The sequence below is a fragment of the Cherax quadricarinatus genome, chromosome 7, assembly GCF_038502225.1.
Source record: "Cherax quadricarinatus isolate ZL_2023a chromosome 7, ASM3850222v1, whole genome shotgun sequence".
In the NCBI taxonomy this organism is placed as follows: Eukaryota; Metazoa; Arthropoda; class Malacostraca; order Decapoda; family Parastacidae; genus Cherax; species Cherax quadricarinatus.
In genome coordinates, this window is record NC_091298.1 from 55,069,974 (window position 1) to 55,087,737 (window position 17,764).

The 17,764-nt window shown below is 36.3% G+C and overlaps 1 protein-coding gene across 35 annotated transcripts in view; it reads left to right on the plus strand.

Annotated features, from left to right (window-relative positions):
- The window catches only part of LOC128686856 (bromodomain adjacent to zinc finger domain protein 2B), a 709,144-nt gene that overhangs the window by 448,063 nt on the left and 243,317 nt on the right, over positions 1-17,764 (plus strand). For all 35 annotated transcript variants that reach the window (XM_070082464.1, XM_070082491.1, XM_070082470.1 and 32 more), the window contains one exon: positions 842-930. In XM_070082464.1, the coding sequence (XP_069938565.1) occupies positions 842-930 (89 nt within the window). The remainder of the gene's footprint in view (positions 1-841; positions 931-17,764) is intronic.

Genomic DNA, 17,764 nt, shown 5'->3' on the forward strand with positions numbered 1-17,764 from the left:
TTTTTATTCAAACAAAAAATAGAAGATTTACTGTTATGCAGACTACTGCAATATTGTAATAATTGTATAAATACTGTCAACCCATTCATGACTGCATATTAGAATGGCTACTTGGACATTTATTGGAAAATGACATCATTTGTTTACTTTTGAACATCGGCAAAAATCAAACATTTCCCCTAATTTGAGCTCCAGTTCAAGGTTCTTTTCATAGTAAAACCAATCAAAATCACCACTATTTCTATATGTTTTCCATTCTATCAAATGAGACCAATAAAACGAGAATACAAAGACAAATACTATACGAATATAGACCACAAAGTCGGCATTTTAATTAAAAAAAATGGCCGCATTTTTTTTCTCATTATGCACTGCGTGCTGCAGGATTTTTTTTATATGATACACACTGACCACACAGACCCATTCTCTCACATGTGGGCCTACCAGCTTTCTCCTGCTTCATTTGCAGCCGCTAGAATTTATGAATATATATACGTCAAACACGGTGGCTTGTAAGACGTATATATACGACCAAAACAGTCAAAGGGTTAATTTATTTATTGTAATTAAAGTACATGATTTAAAGGATGGTTATTCAATGTGAATTATTTTCCTCAGTTTCTTTGTACTATATTATTTAATTTCTGGAATTGCAACAGGAAGTTACAAAAAGCTGCATCATTTTTATTGTAGGAGTTGTGTAAGACTCTTCGGATGTGACCTTGATGTACATTCATCATTTACTTCAAATTTTTTTGTGAAAATAATGTACAATATTAGGATTTGTGAGATTAGTTTTGAGACATTTTTTCATAGTTTCATGGGTCACTTTATTCCACAGGATGGACAAGAGCCGTGAGGGTGAGCGGGGGGAGAAATCCAGAGGAGGCTTGCCCCCAGGGATGGACCCAGCCACTGCTGCACTCTATGGTATGCAACTGTTGCTTCCTGGCAAATTCATCTTTGTGTTTGTAATTTGTAGGACAAACAGTAATCCGTGTTAAAAGACAATACATGTAAATGAGTTTCATAATGTGAGACACCAGAAAACAAGCACTGTTACTTCAAAGGTGTATTCCTGACTGGAAAACTGGTTAATTGAAGAGGACACATTTGTTAATATTTGGTTTGTTATGCTAGTTAAATTAATTCTTAACCCTTAAACTGTCCAAATGTAGATCTACGTCCACATGTGGGGGGCTCTGAACGTAGATTTTTTTTTTTTACATGCTTTCGAATAAGGAAAATCAAGGTTGGAGCTCTACACACGTAAATGTAGATCTACGTTTTGACAGTTTAAGGGTTAAAAATGCTAACTCCAATTTATAACAGTAATAATAAATCCAAATTGTTAGGTTTTGAGTATGAAAGTTCCCTCAGGGGATGTTCCATGATGCTGATGAGGGGTTCTTGATCTAGGGAATTGGATCTGTGCTCCAGTTCCCTGAATTGAGCCAGAATACCCTCCATCCTTCCCCCATCCTCCCCATTTTCCTGCAGGCACTGTATAGTCCCTATGAGTTTAGCGCTCCTCCATGATTATAATAATCATAATTGAGTATGGAAGTATCATGGTTTTAGTTTTCAGTAATTACTGTACTGCATAGTATTTTTGTCATGTGCAGTAGTTTCTTACAAAACCTTTGTTTATAAGTAGAAATACTGTATTATAGGTACAGTACTGTTTGTTGCATGCAGGAATGCGAGTTCAGGTCTTGACAAATAGGATTTTTTATAAAGCCTAAAATATTGTCAGTACATAGGATTAATTGTTTTCAGTGTTATGCATAGTTAGAACCAATAATTTAAAATGGAGATAAAGTATTTTAAGAGGGAGTTATAGTAGGGCTTCCACCACTGAATATTTTTCTATGGATCACTCTTGCTCTCATTATGAATAAAAATTAACAGGCCGTCACCTCGTATTATGTTAATTTTAATAATAATAATAATAATAATAATTAATAATAATAAAAATACTACTAATAAATTTATTTTTGAGTGCCTGTTCTTTCTAGAAATTACCAAGTGCCCACACACTGTCTTAAATGCAACAGCAGCAATGAAGAAGAAATATTAAAGCTTATTTTCAAGAATAGCACTATAATCATCAGGATCTTTAGCTCTATCTATCTGTTTATTACATAATAGATAAATTTGACAAAGCACCTGAGGGCTTTATAAGGGGACTGGTATGTAGATTTAAATTAATTGGCCATCAGGAGCAAGTGCTCTTTTCCAAGAGGAGTGTTGGATAACACCTTCAGGTTTAGCACTTAACTTGATAATATTATCATTCATTATTTCCAAGAGGATTAATCATTTTTATTGGCTCCCATCTGGTATGTTTATCCTGCTCGTGTTTTTTTTTATCTTCACTTCTGTACAATATGGGCAAGATAACTGGAGTTTAAAGTACGGTATTTTCTATATGTAGTTTATAGTTAGGAACAGTTTATTATCTGTATTAATTAGATGAGTTTTAGTAACCTTATTTTTTGAAGTTTCATTTTATATATGTTGTGCTGAATAGGTAAAATTTGCGATTTTGGCTTTAATAGCAATGCTTTTCTTGCCAAATAAGGCAAGCAAAAATTTGTGTATGCAATAATTTTGCAAAAAGAATTCAGAACCTAATGAAAAAAATATATTTCATTGTTTGTTTATTATTAAATTATTGTAAACTTGTCTAAAATATATTTAGCTGGATTAGACTAAATTAACCCTTTGACTGTTTTGGTTGTATATATACATGTACGTCTTATGAGGCAATGTGTTTGACGTACATGTATATGCACTCAAAAATTCTAGCGGCTTCAAATCAAGCTGGAGAAAGCTGGTAGGCCCACATGTGAGAGAAGGAGTCTGTGTGGTCAGTGTGCGCAGTATAAAAAAAATCCTGCAGCATGCAGTGCATAATGAGAAAAAAAAAAACTCCGACTGTGTTTTTGGATTAAAATGCCGACTTTGAGGTGTATTTTCATATAGTATTTATGGGTGTATTCTTGATTTCTTGGTCTCATATGATAGAATGGAAAACATATTATAGAAATAGAAGTGATTTTGATTGGTTTTACTATGAAAAGGATCTTGAAATGGAGCTCAAAGTGGCAGAAATGTTCGATTTTTGCTGATGTTCAAGAGTAAACAAATGATGTCATTGTTCAATAAATGTCCAACTAGCCATTCTAATATGCAGTCACGAATGGGTTGACGTTATTTATACAATTATTACAATATTGCAGTAGTCTGCATTACAGTAAATCTTCTATTTTTTGTGTGAATAAAAATTCAAAATAGAAAGTAAGATTATTGTAACAGGGGCCTGGAGACGTGACTGATGAGCAGAGAAAATGTTATTTTATTGCCAGGAATGTTTGCATTTTTCATTCTGGACCCTATTTTGAAACTGACATTTTTTTAATTTGCATGAAATTGGCCAAATTGCCAATTTCTGACCACTTTATTGGTAGCTGAAACCGGTAAATGGGCGGTTTCTTGTACTCAATCGATATAACAAATGGAGTTCTAAGGAAATAGCTACGAGTTTGGTGAAGTGGAACAACGGAATTGGCCGAAAATAGGGCTCAAAGTGGGCGAAATTGCCGATGCATAAATGTCGCTGAGGTCGCTATCTTTGCGAGAGTGTAATTCTGTAAGTTTTTCATCAAATTTCATACTTTTGCTGTCACTATCATTGGGAAAAGATTCTCTATCATTTCATAAGAAATTTTTTTTTTTTTAAATATTTTGCGACACCAGGAGACATTTCAGGATTTGGGGTTGCAACTGTCAAAGGGTTAAAATATGCTTGTTATAATAAGGTTATGTAAGTTTTCTAAGGTTCTTTTGGTACAAAATTATTAATTTTTACATTAACATAAATGAAAAATATATCTTTAAACGTATAAGCGAAAATTTTAGAAAGGACTTAATTTTAAATGAGTTCTTGCTAATTGACCAGTTTTACCTATATTGCACGACATATATGTATATGTGTGTGTGTGTGTGTATGTATGTATGTATATATATATATATATATATATATATATATATATATGTATATATATATATATATATATGTATCTTTCTTTCTTTCTTTCAACACACCGGCCGTATCCCACCGAGGCGGGGTGGCCCAAAAGGAAAAACGAAAGTTTCTCCTTTTACATTTAGTAATATATACAGGAGAAGAGGTTACTAGCCCCTTGCTCCCGGCATTTTAGTCGCCTCTTACAACACGCATGGCTTACGGAGGAAGAATTCTGTTCCACTTCCCCATGGAGATAAGAGGAAATAAACAAGAATAAGAACTAGAAAGAAAATAGAAGAAAACCCAGAGGGGTGTGTATATATGTGCTTGTACATGTATGTGTAGTGTGACCTAAGTGTAAGTAGAAGTAGCAAGACGTACCTGAAATCTTGCATGTTCATGAGACAGAAAAAAGGACACCAGCAATCCTACCATCATGTAAAACAATTACAGGCTTTCGTTTTACACTCACTTGGCAGGACGGTAGTACCTCCCTGGGTGGTTGCTGTCTACCAACCTACTACCTACAATATATATATATATATATATGTATATATATATATATATATATTTATATATATATTTATATATATATATATATATGTATATACATATGTATATGTATATATATATATATATATATATGTATATATATATGTATATGTATATATATATATATATATATATATATATGTATATAAATATGTATATGTATATATATATTTATATATATATATGTATATATATATATATATATATATATATATATATATATATATATATATATATATATATATATATATATATATATATATATATATATATATATATATATATATATGCAATAAGATCACAGTAAACAGGTGATTTCAGAATATGCAAAACAACCACTCTGAAAGAATAGAGAAATTCCAAGCGCTTTCGTGACTACTCACATTATCAAGGAACTATGAAAGTAAAGCATCCAAGGAAGCTATATAAGGGGTCTGGTCGGCACCTCACTATCAGATCCCACAACGGTTTAAACACGTGACGCGCGGCGAGCCAACTTGGAAAGGTCCTTGGCACAACTCACCCCACAAACTATTCTACCCAAGAAATAAGAAATTTTAAAGATTATTTGTCCAGTGTATTATTAAATTCTTCCCAAATTCTATTAATTATAAATGGATCTAATTTATATAAACCAAAGGAAATATTCATATTATTGTCAAAACTGCTTTTTATGAAACAAGATTCAATTATATTCCTGTCGACCATGGACTTGCTTGATACTACTTTCTCAACTTTTTGAAAATCAATTGGATGGTTAAAATCTCTTACATGAATAAATAGAGCATTGGAATCTTGTCCAGTTCTAATGCTATATTTATGTTGTTTTAATCTTAATATATATATATATATATATATATATATATATATATATATATATATATATATATATATATATATATATATATATATATATATATATATATATATATATATATATATATATATATATATATATATATATATATATATATATATATATATATATATATAATGTATTCAGTGGTCCCTCGTTGTTCGTAATTAATCCGTTCCTGGAGCCGTTACTATAAACGAAATTTACAATTTATGAATCAAATTTCCCCATAAGAAATAATGTAAATACAATTAATCCGTTCCTGACACCCAGAAGTATTAAAACAAAAAATTTTTTAACATGAAATATGCATGTAGTACATAAACAATACAATGGGAAATGATGAATGAAACATTAACAGCATAACACTTACCTTTGTTGGAGATTCTTCTTAGTGTATGGGAGACTGGAGGAGGAGAGAGAGTGGATTGTTTATAGTTTGGAAGGGGAATCCCCTTCCATCAACACCTCAGGTACCATTTGCTTTTCTGGGGTTGCTTCTCTTCTCTGTTTCTTAATGCCACTAGGACCACCTTGAGAGTCACTGGAGTCCTGTCTCACAAAATAACTGTGGAGAGAGCTCTGTTTCTGGCGTCTCTTTAACACTTCCCTAAAATGGCCCAAGACTTTGTCACTGTACATGTTGCCAACCTGGCTTGCAACAACCTTGCTAGGGTGATGTTTCTCCATAAAGCTTTCCATCTTACCCCACATAGTAAAAATCTCTTTAATTTCTGAAGAAGGCACCTTCTTCCATCTCTCTTCCTCCTCCTCTGCAGCAAGATTCTGAGCTGAGATGTGTTGCTCTTCCTGCTGAAACTCTTGCAGCTCCTCAGTGGTGAGCTCTTCATTGTGGTCTTCCACCAATTCTTCCACATCCTCCAAACTCACATCCAACCCCATGGAACTCCCCAGTGCCACAATTGATTTTACAACAGACATAGGCTCATTAGGGTCAGTCCCAAATTCTTCAAAATCCCTCTTGTCGACACAATCTGGCCACAATTTTCTCCAGGCAGAGTTCAAAGTCCTGGTAGTCACTCCCTCCCAAGCCATACCTATAAGGGTTATGCAGTGGAGGATGCTGAAGTGTTCTCTCCAAAATTCCCTTAGGGTCAAGTGAGTGTCTGTGGTCACAGTCAAGCATCTGTGAAACATTGCTTTTGTGTAGTTTTTTTTAAAGTTTGCAATAACTTGCTGGTCCATGGGTTGGAGGAGAGGAGTGGTATTCGGGGGCAAGAACTTTACTGTGATGAACCCAAACTCCTCGAAAATTAGGTCATCCAAGTTTGGAGGATGAGGAGGTGCATTGTCCATTACTAGCAGGCACTTGAGATCCAATTTCGTTTCCAGGAGATACTCCTTCACACTAGGGCCAAACACTTCATTGAACCACTCGACGAAAATTTCCCTCGTGACCCATGCCTTACTATTAGATTTCCAAAACACACACAATTTACTCTTCATAACATTGTTTTTCCTGAACACTCTGGAATTTTCAGAATGGTACACTAGTAATGGCTTCACTTTGAAATCCCCACTAGCATTAGCACAGAACATTAGCGTCAGCCTGTCTTTCATAGGCTTGTGTCCTGGCATTGCCTTTTCCTCTTGTGTAATGAAGGTCCTCTTTGGCATTTTCTTCCAAAAGAGGCCTGTTTTGTCACAATTGAACACTTGTTCAGGTTTCAGTCCTTCAGCCTCTATGTACTCCTGGAATTCATGCATATATTTTTCAGCCGCCTTGTGGTCCGAACTGGCAGCCTCACCATGCCTTACCACACTGTGTATGCCAGTACGGTTCTTAAATCTCTCAAACCAGCTTTTGCTGACCTTAAATTCACTCACTTCACCACTATTAGCAGGCAATTTCTTTACCAAATCTTCATGCAACTGCCTAGCCTTTTCACAAATAAACGAAGTCATAAGAATATCTCCTGCTAATTGTTTCTCATTTATCCACACCAATAATAGCTTCTCAACCTCTTCCAGTACTGGTGATCTCATTTTTGTCAGCATAGTTACTCCCTTTGCAACAACAGCATCCTTTATTTCATTTTTCTTGGCCACTATGGAACATAAGGTTGTGTAGGGTTTCTTATACATCCTGGACAGTTCGGCCACACTTGTACCACTTTCATATTGTTCAATGATGGTTTTCTTAAATTCAATCTTATTTCTCACCTTCTTTACCACAGGCGTGGCACTAGGAGCTTTCTTTGGAGCCATGGTAGCTTATTTAGTACTTGCAAGCACTAAAATAAATGGAATATTATGAAATATTTCGCTGGAGCACGTGAGGGGACCTTCGCTCACTGGTAAACAATGCCAGACTGGCTGCCGCCCTGGCTCACGCCGTGGGTACGCGTCCCGGATGAACTACGACTCGCGAGTCAACCTATGAAAAGCGAGTCCATGTTTATACGAAAATACCTCTATGATTGGCGAATTTTACGATTGCCGGGAACTACGAAAAGCGGGGGACCACTGTATATATATATATAAATATAATTATATATAATTATATATATATAATTATATTATATTATATACAGTGGTACCTCGAGTTTCGAACAGCTCCCAACTCGAACAATTATGTAACCTGGAGTTTACCTGGAGAGAGTTCCGGGGGTCAACGCCCCCGCAGCCCGGTCTGTGACCAGGCCTCCTGGTGGATCAGAGCCTGATCAACCAGGCTGTTGCTGCTGGCTGCATGCAAACCAACGTACGAGCCACAGCCCGGCTGATCAGGAACTGACTTTAGGTGCTTGTCCAGTGCCAGCTTGAAGACTGCCAGGGGTCTGTTGGTAATCCCCCTTATGTGTGCTGGGAGGCAGTTGAACAGTCTCGGACCCCTGACACTTATTGTATGGTCTCTTAACGTGCTAGTGACACCCCTGCTTTTCATTGGGGGGATGGTGCATCGTCTGCCAAGTCTTTTGCTTTCGTAGTGAGTGATTTTCGTGTGCAAGTTCGGTACTAGTCCCTCTAGGATTTTCCAGGTGTATATAATCATGTATCTCTCCCTCCTGCGTTCCAGGGAATACAGGTTTAGGAACCTCAAGCGCTCCCAGTAATTGAGGTGTTTTATCTCCGTTATGCGCGCCGTGAAAGTTCTCTGTACATTTTCTAGGTCGGCAATTTCACCTGCCTTGAAAGGTGCTGTTAGTGTGCAGCAATATTCCAGCCTAGATAGAACAAGTGACCTGAAGAGTGTCATCATGGGCTTGGCCTCCCTAGTTTTGAAGGTTCTCATTATCCATCCTGTCATTTTTCTAGCAGATGCGATTGATACAATGTTATGGTCCTTGAAGGTGAGATCCTCCGACATGATCACTCCCAGGTCTTTGACGTTGGTGTTTCGCTCTATTTTGTGGCCAGAATTTGTTCTGTACTCTGATGAAGATTTAATTTCCTCATGTTTACCATAGTGTATTTTTGGGGGTCCGAAACGGACTTATCTAATTTACATTATTCATAATGGGAACAAATTCGTTTGGTATCAGCAGTCGAACAGCCTTCTGGAACAAACTAAGTTGGTAACTCAAGGTACTACTGTAGTATATATATATATATATATATATATATATATATATATATATATATATATATATATATATATATATATATATGCAATAAGATCACAGTAAACAGGTGATTTCAGATTATGCAAAACAACCACTCTGAAAGAATAGAGAAATTCCAAGCGCTTTCGTGACTACTCACATTATCAAGGAACTATGAAAGTAAAGCATCCAAGGAAGCTATATAAGGGGTCTGGCCCGCACCTCACTATCAGATCCCACAACGGTTAAACACCTGACGCGCGTCGACCCAACTTGGATAGGTCCTTTGCACAACTCACCCACAAACTATTCTACCCAAGAAAATTTAAAAATTATTATTTGTCCAGTGTATTATTAAATTCTTCCCAAATTCTATTAATTATAAATGGATTTAATTTATATAAACCAAAGGAAATATTCATATTATTGTCAAAACACTGGACAAATAATAATTTTTAAATTTTCTTGGGTAGAATAGTTTGTGGGTGAGTTGTGCAAAGGACCTATCCAAGTTGGGTCAGCGCGCGTCAGGTGTTTAACCGTTGTGGGATCTGATAGTGAGGTGCTGGCCAGACCCCTTATATACCTTCCTTGGATGCTTTACTTTCATAGTTCCTTGATAATGTGAGTAGTCACGAAAGGGCTTGGAATTTCTCTATTCTTTCAGAGTGGTTGTTTTGCATATATATAAATAAATATATATATATATATATATATATATTATATATATATATATATATATACATATATATATATATACATACATACATACACACACACACACACACACACACACACACACACACACACACACACACACACACACACACACACACACACACACACACACACACACACACAAACAAACCAAATAGGCCAAGTGTCTTATCGACAAGTGCCTTTGACAAAGTGGTAACACATATATACGTGCATACCTCACTGTCTCTTTCTTTTTCTTTCTTTATCTTTCTTTTTCTTTCTCCTTTTCTTTTTCATTATCTTTTTGTCTCTTTCTTTCTCATTTTTTCTTTCTCTTCTCTTTTTCTTTCTCTTTATCTCTCTCTCACTTGCTTTCATTTTCTTTCTCTTTATCTCTCATTTTTTCTCTCATTTTTTCTCTCATTTTTTCTCTCATTTTCTCTCATTTTCTCTCATTTTCTCTCATTTTCTCTCATTTTCTCTCATTTTCTCTCATTTTCTCTCATTTTCTCTCATTTTCTCTCATTTTCTCTCATTTTCTCTCATTTTCTCTCATTTTCTCTCTCTCTCTCTCTCTCTCTCTCTCTCTCTCTCTCTCTCTCTCTCTCTCTCTCTCTCTCTCTCTCTCTCTCTCTTTCTTTCTTTCTTTCTTCTTTACTTCTTTCTTTCTTTTCCTCTACCTCTTAGTCCCCTCCTCCCATCCCTCTCCAGTAATTCTTAGTGTTGCTCCAGCAAGTCTGGGTATTGGCATGTAATGACTGTTTGGTCTGTGCCAGTAATGCATGGGGCTTGTCACTGGCCCAACACACTGCACTCACATTTAGCTCTCTTACATTAAGTGATGGCAGCTCATACCTTTACCCTTAGTAGGTTTTGAGTTTTCCTAGCCACAGAGGAGGCTGGTCTGGTGTCTGCTTAGTCAAGTTGAAGAGTTAATTGCAATTTTGCAAGCAGTGTGTCTGTAGCAATATTCCTTTTGCATTGTCAGACTATGGCAGGATGCTGCTGCCTTGATTTAAGGCTCTGCTTGCTTTTATTTATATTTTTTATAGCTGATGTGGCTTGCCTACCCTCAGTAATACAATATGTACCTGTATGTATATATATGTATGTTTTTTATGTATTTATCTATATATACACATTTAGTTATACATATATTCATACATACATTCATACATACATGCATACATGCATTGAGCAGTCTCATTAATGGACTAATGGGATGAGAGGTTGTACAATAGTACCGATTGTCTAAACTCCTGAATTATGAATTTAATTTTTTGTGCTTGTCCGGTTATTTTCTGAATTAGTGGACGTAGTCTACTAATGCAGAAGGCAACCACACACTAGGACATGGACATGGACCTGATCTGCATGGGTCAGTAGGCCTGCTGCAGTGTTCCTTCTTATGTTCTTATGTAATCTGTAGTACTACAGTATAGTTCTATACTGTATAGTTAATTTATAGCACTTCATAATTTACAGTAATTTTGCTTACCTTTTTGTGGTAAGTTTTAAACTGTTGTGATCAATTGTGGTAACTCATTCTGACTTATTCTGAGTCAATTGTGGTAATTTATTTTGAGTCAGAGGTAGAATTCATACTAAACTTAAGAGCATAATCTGTAAGTTTGTCTTTGCTTGTATGGATATCAGACACTGTTTCTTAACACTGTTTTGCTCACATACCCATGCCACTAAGATGCCACTCAACCTTCTTTATTAGTTTAAGTCTGCTTAACACTGACATCTACACGTTTCCTCCTGGCACCACCTTTTGCTGTAGAAGCCACTGTTAATTGCTCTTTACTTAATATATTCATGAATTCACATATATTGCTCTGTATCTAGCAAAAATTAGACTGAATGATGAATATATACATGATTGAGCACAAACAATAAAGTGGTGTGGGTGGCCTATGGAAAACAGACAAGTCCTGGATGTGGCCACTCTGATCTATACCAAACATAAGAGTCATCAATTGGCCTGATACTTCAAAATATAACTGTGTGCTATTGCTGTTTTTGTGTAGGTGTATGTTTGTGTGCATGCACATATGCATGTGCACGTGCATGAAGAACAAACCACTTGGGGATGGAAATCTTTAGCTCTAGATCTTTTGCATTCTCATGTGTACTCAGGAGCTATGTAATGTTGCAGGACTAGCAATAGATAGGAGGGGAGATTCTCTGAGACAAGGTATCTCACACTATGACATGGGCTGTGGCTGGTACACTTCTTTCTTGCTTCAAAGAATTTCCTCTCCTATCTGTTGCTGGTCTTGAAACATTGCATAGCCCCCGATGATGCATGAGAGTGCAAAAGATCTAGAGTTAAAGACTTCCATCCCCATGTGGCTTGTTCTTCTGCATTGTTAAGATTGCCTGAACTCAGCTTAAGTTGTAATAAACAACTGTCATTGTCCATCCTTCTGCTCATTTTTATATATATACGTATATGTATGTATGTATATATATATATATATATATATATATATATATATATATATATATATATAAATATATATATATATATATATATATATATACATATATATAGTGGTCCCTCGCTTTTCGTAGTTCTCGGCAATCGTAAATTTCGCCAATCATAGGGGTATTTTCATATAAACATGGACTCGCGAATAGTAGTTCGTCCGGGACGCGTACGCACGGTGTGAGCCGGGGCGGCCTCCCTACCCAGCCAGTCTGGCATTGTTTACCTGTGAGTGAAGGTCCCCTCAAGTGCTCCTACGAAATATTTCATAATATTCCACTCATTTTAGTGCTTCCAATTCCTAAATAAGCTACCATGGCTCCAAAGAAATCTCCTAGTGCCAAGCCTGTGGTAAAGAAGGTGAGAAATATGTACAGTGATAAAGTCTTGGGCCATTTTCGGGAAGTGTTAAAGAGACGCCAGAAACAGAGCTCTCTCCACAGTTACTTTGCGAGACAGGACTAGAGTGACTCTCAAGGTGGTCCTAGTGGCATTAAGAAACAGAGAAGAGAAGCAACCCCAGAGAAGCAATTGGTACCTGAGGTGTTGCTGGAAGGGGATTCCCCTTCCAAACTGTAAACAATCCAATCTCTCTCCTCCTCCAGTCTCCCAGACACTAAGAAGAATCTCCAATAAAGGTAAGTGTTATGCTGTTAATGTTTCATTAATCATTTCCCATTGTATTGTTTATGTACTATATGTATATTTCATGGGAAAATATTTTTTTTTTTTTAATACTTCTGGGTGTCAGGAACGGATTAATTGTATTTACATTATTTCTTATGGGGAAAATTGATTCGCAAATCGTAAATTTCGTTTATAGTAATGGCTCCAGGAATGGATTAATTACAAAAAACGAGGGACCACTGTATATATACATATATATACATATATATATATATATATATATATATATATATATATATATATATATATATATATATATATATATATATATATATTCATATTCTTCTTCTTTCAACAAACCCGCCGTATCCCACCGAGGCAGGGTGGCCCAAAAAGAAAAACAAAAGTTTCTCTTTTTAAATTTAGTAATATATATAGGAGGAGGAGTTACTAGCCCCTTGCTCCTGGGATTTTAGTCGCCTCTTACGACACTCATGGCTTACGGAGGAAGAATTCTGTTCCACTTCCCCATGGAGATAAGAGGAAATAAACAAGAACAAGAACTAGAAAGAAAATAGAAGAAAACCCAGAAGGGTATGTATATATATGCTTGTACATGTATGTGTAGTGTGACCTAAGTGTAAGTAGAAGTAGCAAGATATATCTGAAATCTTGCATGTTTATGAGACAGAAAAAAGGACACCAGCAATCCTACCATCATGTAAAACAATTACAGGCTTTCGTTTTACACTCACTTGGCAGGACGGTAGCAACCGCCCGGGGAGGTACTACCGTCCTGCCAAGTGAGTGTAAAACGAAAGCCTGTAATTGTTTTACATGATGGTAGGATTGCTGGTGTCCTTTTTTCTGTCTCTTGAACATGCAAGATTTCAGGTACGTCTTGCTACTTCTACTTACACTTAGGTCACACTACATATACATGTACAAGCGTATACAGTGGACCCCCAGTTAACGATATTTTTTCACTCCAGAAGTATGTTCAGGTGCCAGTACTGACCGAATTTGTTCCCATAAGGAATATTGTGAAGTAGATTAGTCCATTTCAGACCCCCAAACATACACGTACAAACACACTTACATAAATACACTTAGATAATTGGTCGCATTCGGAGGTGATCGTTATGCGGGGGTCCACTGTATATACATACCCCTCTGGGTTTTCTTCTATTTTCTTTCTAGTTCTTGTTCTTGTTTATTTCCTCTTATCTCCATGGGGAAGTGGAACAGAATTCTTCCTCCGTACGCCATGCGTGTTGTAAGAGGCAACTAAAATGCCGGGAGCAAGGGGCTAGTAACCCCTTCTCCTTTATATATTACTAAATGTAAAAGGAGAAACTTTAGTTTTTCCTTTTGGGCCACCCCGCCTCGGTGGGATACGGCCGGTGTGTTGAGATATATATATATATATATATATATATATATATATATATATATATATATATATATGTGTGTGTGTGTGTGTGTGTGTGTGTGTGTGTGTGTGTATGTATGTCGTGCCGAATATGTAAAACTGGTCAATTAGCAAGAACTCATTTAAAATTACGTCCTTTCTGAAATTTTCTCTTATACGTTTAAAGATATATTTTTTCATCAATGTTAATGTAAAAATTTATAATTTTGGACCAAAAGAATCTTAGGAAACTTACCTAACCTTATTATAACAAGTGTAATTTATTTTAGCCTAACCCAACTAAATATATTTTAACCCTTTGACTGTTTCAGGCCCCTCTCTGAAACTGTCATTCTATGTCGCTCAATTTTTGAAAAAAAAAAAAATTTTTTTTCTTATGAAATGATAGAGAATCTTTTCCCGATGGTAATGACACCAAAAGTTCGAAATTTGGTCGAAAACTCGTGGAATTATGCTCCCGCGAAGTTAGCGGTCTCGGCGACATATGCGTATCGGCGATTTCGCCGACTTTGAGCCCTATTTTCAGCCAATTCCATTGTTCCAGTTGACCAAACTCATAGCTATTTCTTTAGAACTCCATTTTATCTATCAGCTGAGTACAAGAAACCTCCCATTTACTAATTTGGACTACCCAATATGGTGGTCAGAAATTGGCAATTTGGCCAATTTCACGCAAAATAAAAAAGATGCTAATTTCAAAATAGGGTCCAGAATAAACAAGGTAGACATTCGTGGCACAAAAATAACATATGCTCTGTTCATTAGTCACATCTCTAGGCCCCTCTTATATTATTATTGCTTTCTATTTTGATTTTTTATTCATACAAAAAAATACAAAATTTACTGTTATGCAGACGACTGCATTATTGTAAAAATGGTATAAATAATATCAGTGCACTAGTGAAAGAATATTAGACTCCCCAGTTGACGTGTATTGGTCGTGTGGTGTGATTTATTTACTCTTGAACATTGGTAAAAATCGAACATTTCCGCTATTTTGAGCTCAGTTTCAAGGTCGTTTTCATCGTAAAAGTAATGAAAATCATCTCTATTTCTGTAATATGTTTTCCATTTTATCACCTAAGACCATGAAAACGCGAATACAACGATAAATACTATACGAAAATACACCTCAAAGTCGGCGTTTTATTCCAAAAAAACGATCAGAGTTTTTTTTTTCTCATTACGCAATGTGTGCTGCAGGATTTTTTTTATGTGGTGCACACTGACCACACAGACCCATTCTCTCACATGTGGGCCTACCAGCTTTCTCCCACTTGATTTGAAGCCGCTAGAATTATTGAGTATATATACGTCAGAAACATTGGCTCGTAAGACGTATTTATACGTCGAAAACAGTCAAAGGGTTAAATACGTTTACAATAATTTAGTACTAAACAAACACAATCAAATATATTTTTTCGTTAGGTTCAGAATGATTTTGGCGAAATTATTGCATACACAAATTTTCATTTGTCCTATATGGCAAAATGAGCGTTGATATTTAAGCCAAGATTGCAAATTCTGCCTATTCGGCACGACATATATATATATATATATATACAGTGGACCCCCGCATAACGATTACCTCCGAATGCGACCAATTATGTAAGTGTATTTATGTAAGTGCGTTTGTACGTGTATGTTTGGGGGTCTGAAATGGACTAATCTACTTCACAATATTTCTTATGGGAACAAATTCGGTCAGTACTGGCACCTGAACATACTTCTGGAGTGAAAAAATATCATTAACCGGGGGTCCAGTGTATATATATATACAGTGGACCCCCGCATAGCGAACTTAATCCGTGCAAGAGGGCTGGTCGTTATGCGAAATGTTCGCTATGCGAATTAATTTTCCCCATAAGAAATAATGGAAATAAAATTAATCCGTGCAAGGCACCCAAAAGTATGAAAAAAAATTTTTTTACCACAAAAAAATGTTAATTTTAGTACACACAAACTGAAAAAGGCATGCACAATTACATGACACTTACTTTTATTGAAGATCTGGTGATGATTGATGGGATGGGAGGAGGGGAGAGCATTACCTTCTTACTGTTTAGAAGGGGAATCCCCTTCCATTAAGACTTGAGGTAGCAAGTCCTTTTCTGGGGTTACTTTCCTTCTTCTTTTAATGCCACTAGGACCAGCTTGAGAGTCACTGGACCTCTGTCGCACAACAAATCTGTCCATAGAGCTCTGTACCTCCCGTTCCTTCAAGACTTTCCTAAAATGGGCCATAACATTGTCATTGAAATAGTCACCAGCACGGCTTGCAACAGCTGTGTCAGGGTGATTTTCATCCATAAAGGTTTGCAGTTCAACCCACTGTGCACACATTTCCTTAATTTTTGAAGTAGGCACAATGGATTCCACAACTGGCATAGGCTTCTCAGGGTTAGCCCCAAACCCTTCAAAATCTTTCTTAATTTCCATACTAATTCTCACCCTTTTTACCACAGGGTTGGCACTAGAAGCTTTCTTGGGGCCCATGGTCACTTATTTTCCAGAAACAGCACCGAAAACACTGTAATAATACGAAATATTCCGAGTGTATGCTTGAATGTTACCGCGGAGGCTAGCTGGTAAACAATGGGACGGGCGGCACATGTGAGGCTGGCTGAGGGCCCACATTGGACGCGTCTCGGACGAAGTTCGCTGAGCGGGTTTTTGTCTACTATGCGGGGCAAAATTTCAGCGAACAAAGCGTTCGCTATGCGGATTGTTCGCTATGCAAGGCGTTCGCTATGCGGGGGTCCACTGTATATATATATATATATATATATATATATTGAGTATATATACATCAGAAACATTGGCTCGTAAGACGTATTTATACGTCGAAAACAGTCAAAGGGTTAAATACATTTACAATAATTTAGTACTAAACAAACACAATCAAATATATTTTTTCGTTAGGTTCAGAATGATTTTGGCATAATTATTGCATACACAAATTTTCACTTGTCCTATATGGCAAGAGGAGCGATGCTATTTAAGCCAAGATCGCAAGTTCTGCCTATTCGGCATGACATATATATATATATATATACAGTGGACCCCCGCATAACGATTACCTCCGAATGCGACCAATTATGTAAGTGTATTTATGTAAGTGCGTTTGTACGTGTATGTTTGGGGGTCTGAAATGGACTAATCTACTTCACAATATTTCTTATGGGAACAAATTCGGTCAGTACTGGCACCTGAACATACTTCTGGAGTGAAAAAATATCGTTAACCGGGGGTCCAGTGTATATATATATAGATTATATATATATATATATATATATATATATATATATATATATGTATATATATGCAATAAGATCACAGTAAACAGGTGATTTCAGAATATGCAAAACAACCACTCTGAAAGAATAGAGAAATTCCAAGCGCTTTCGTGACTACTCACATTATCAAGGAACTATGAAAGTAAAGCATCCAAGGGAGGTATATAGGGGGTCTGGCCAACACCTCACTATCAGATCCCACAACAGTT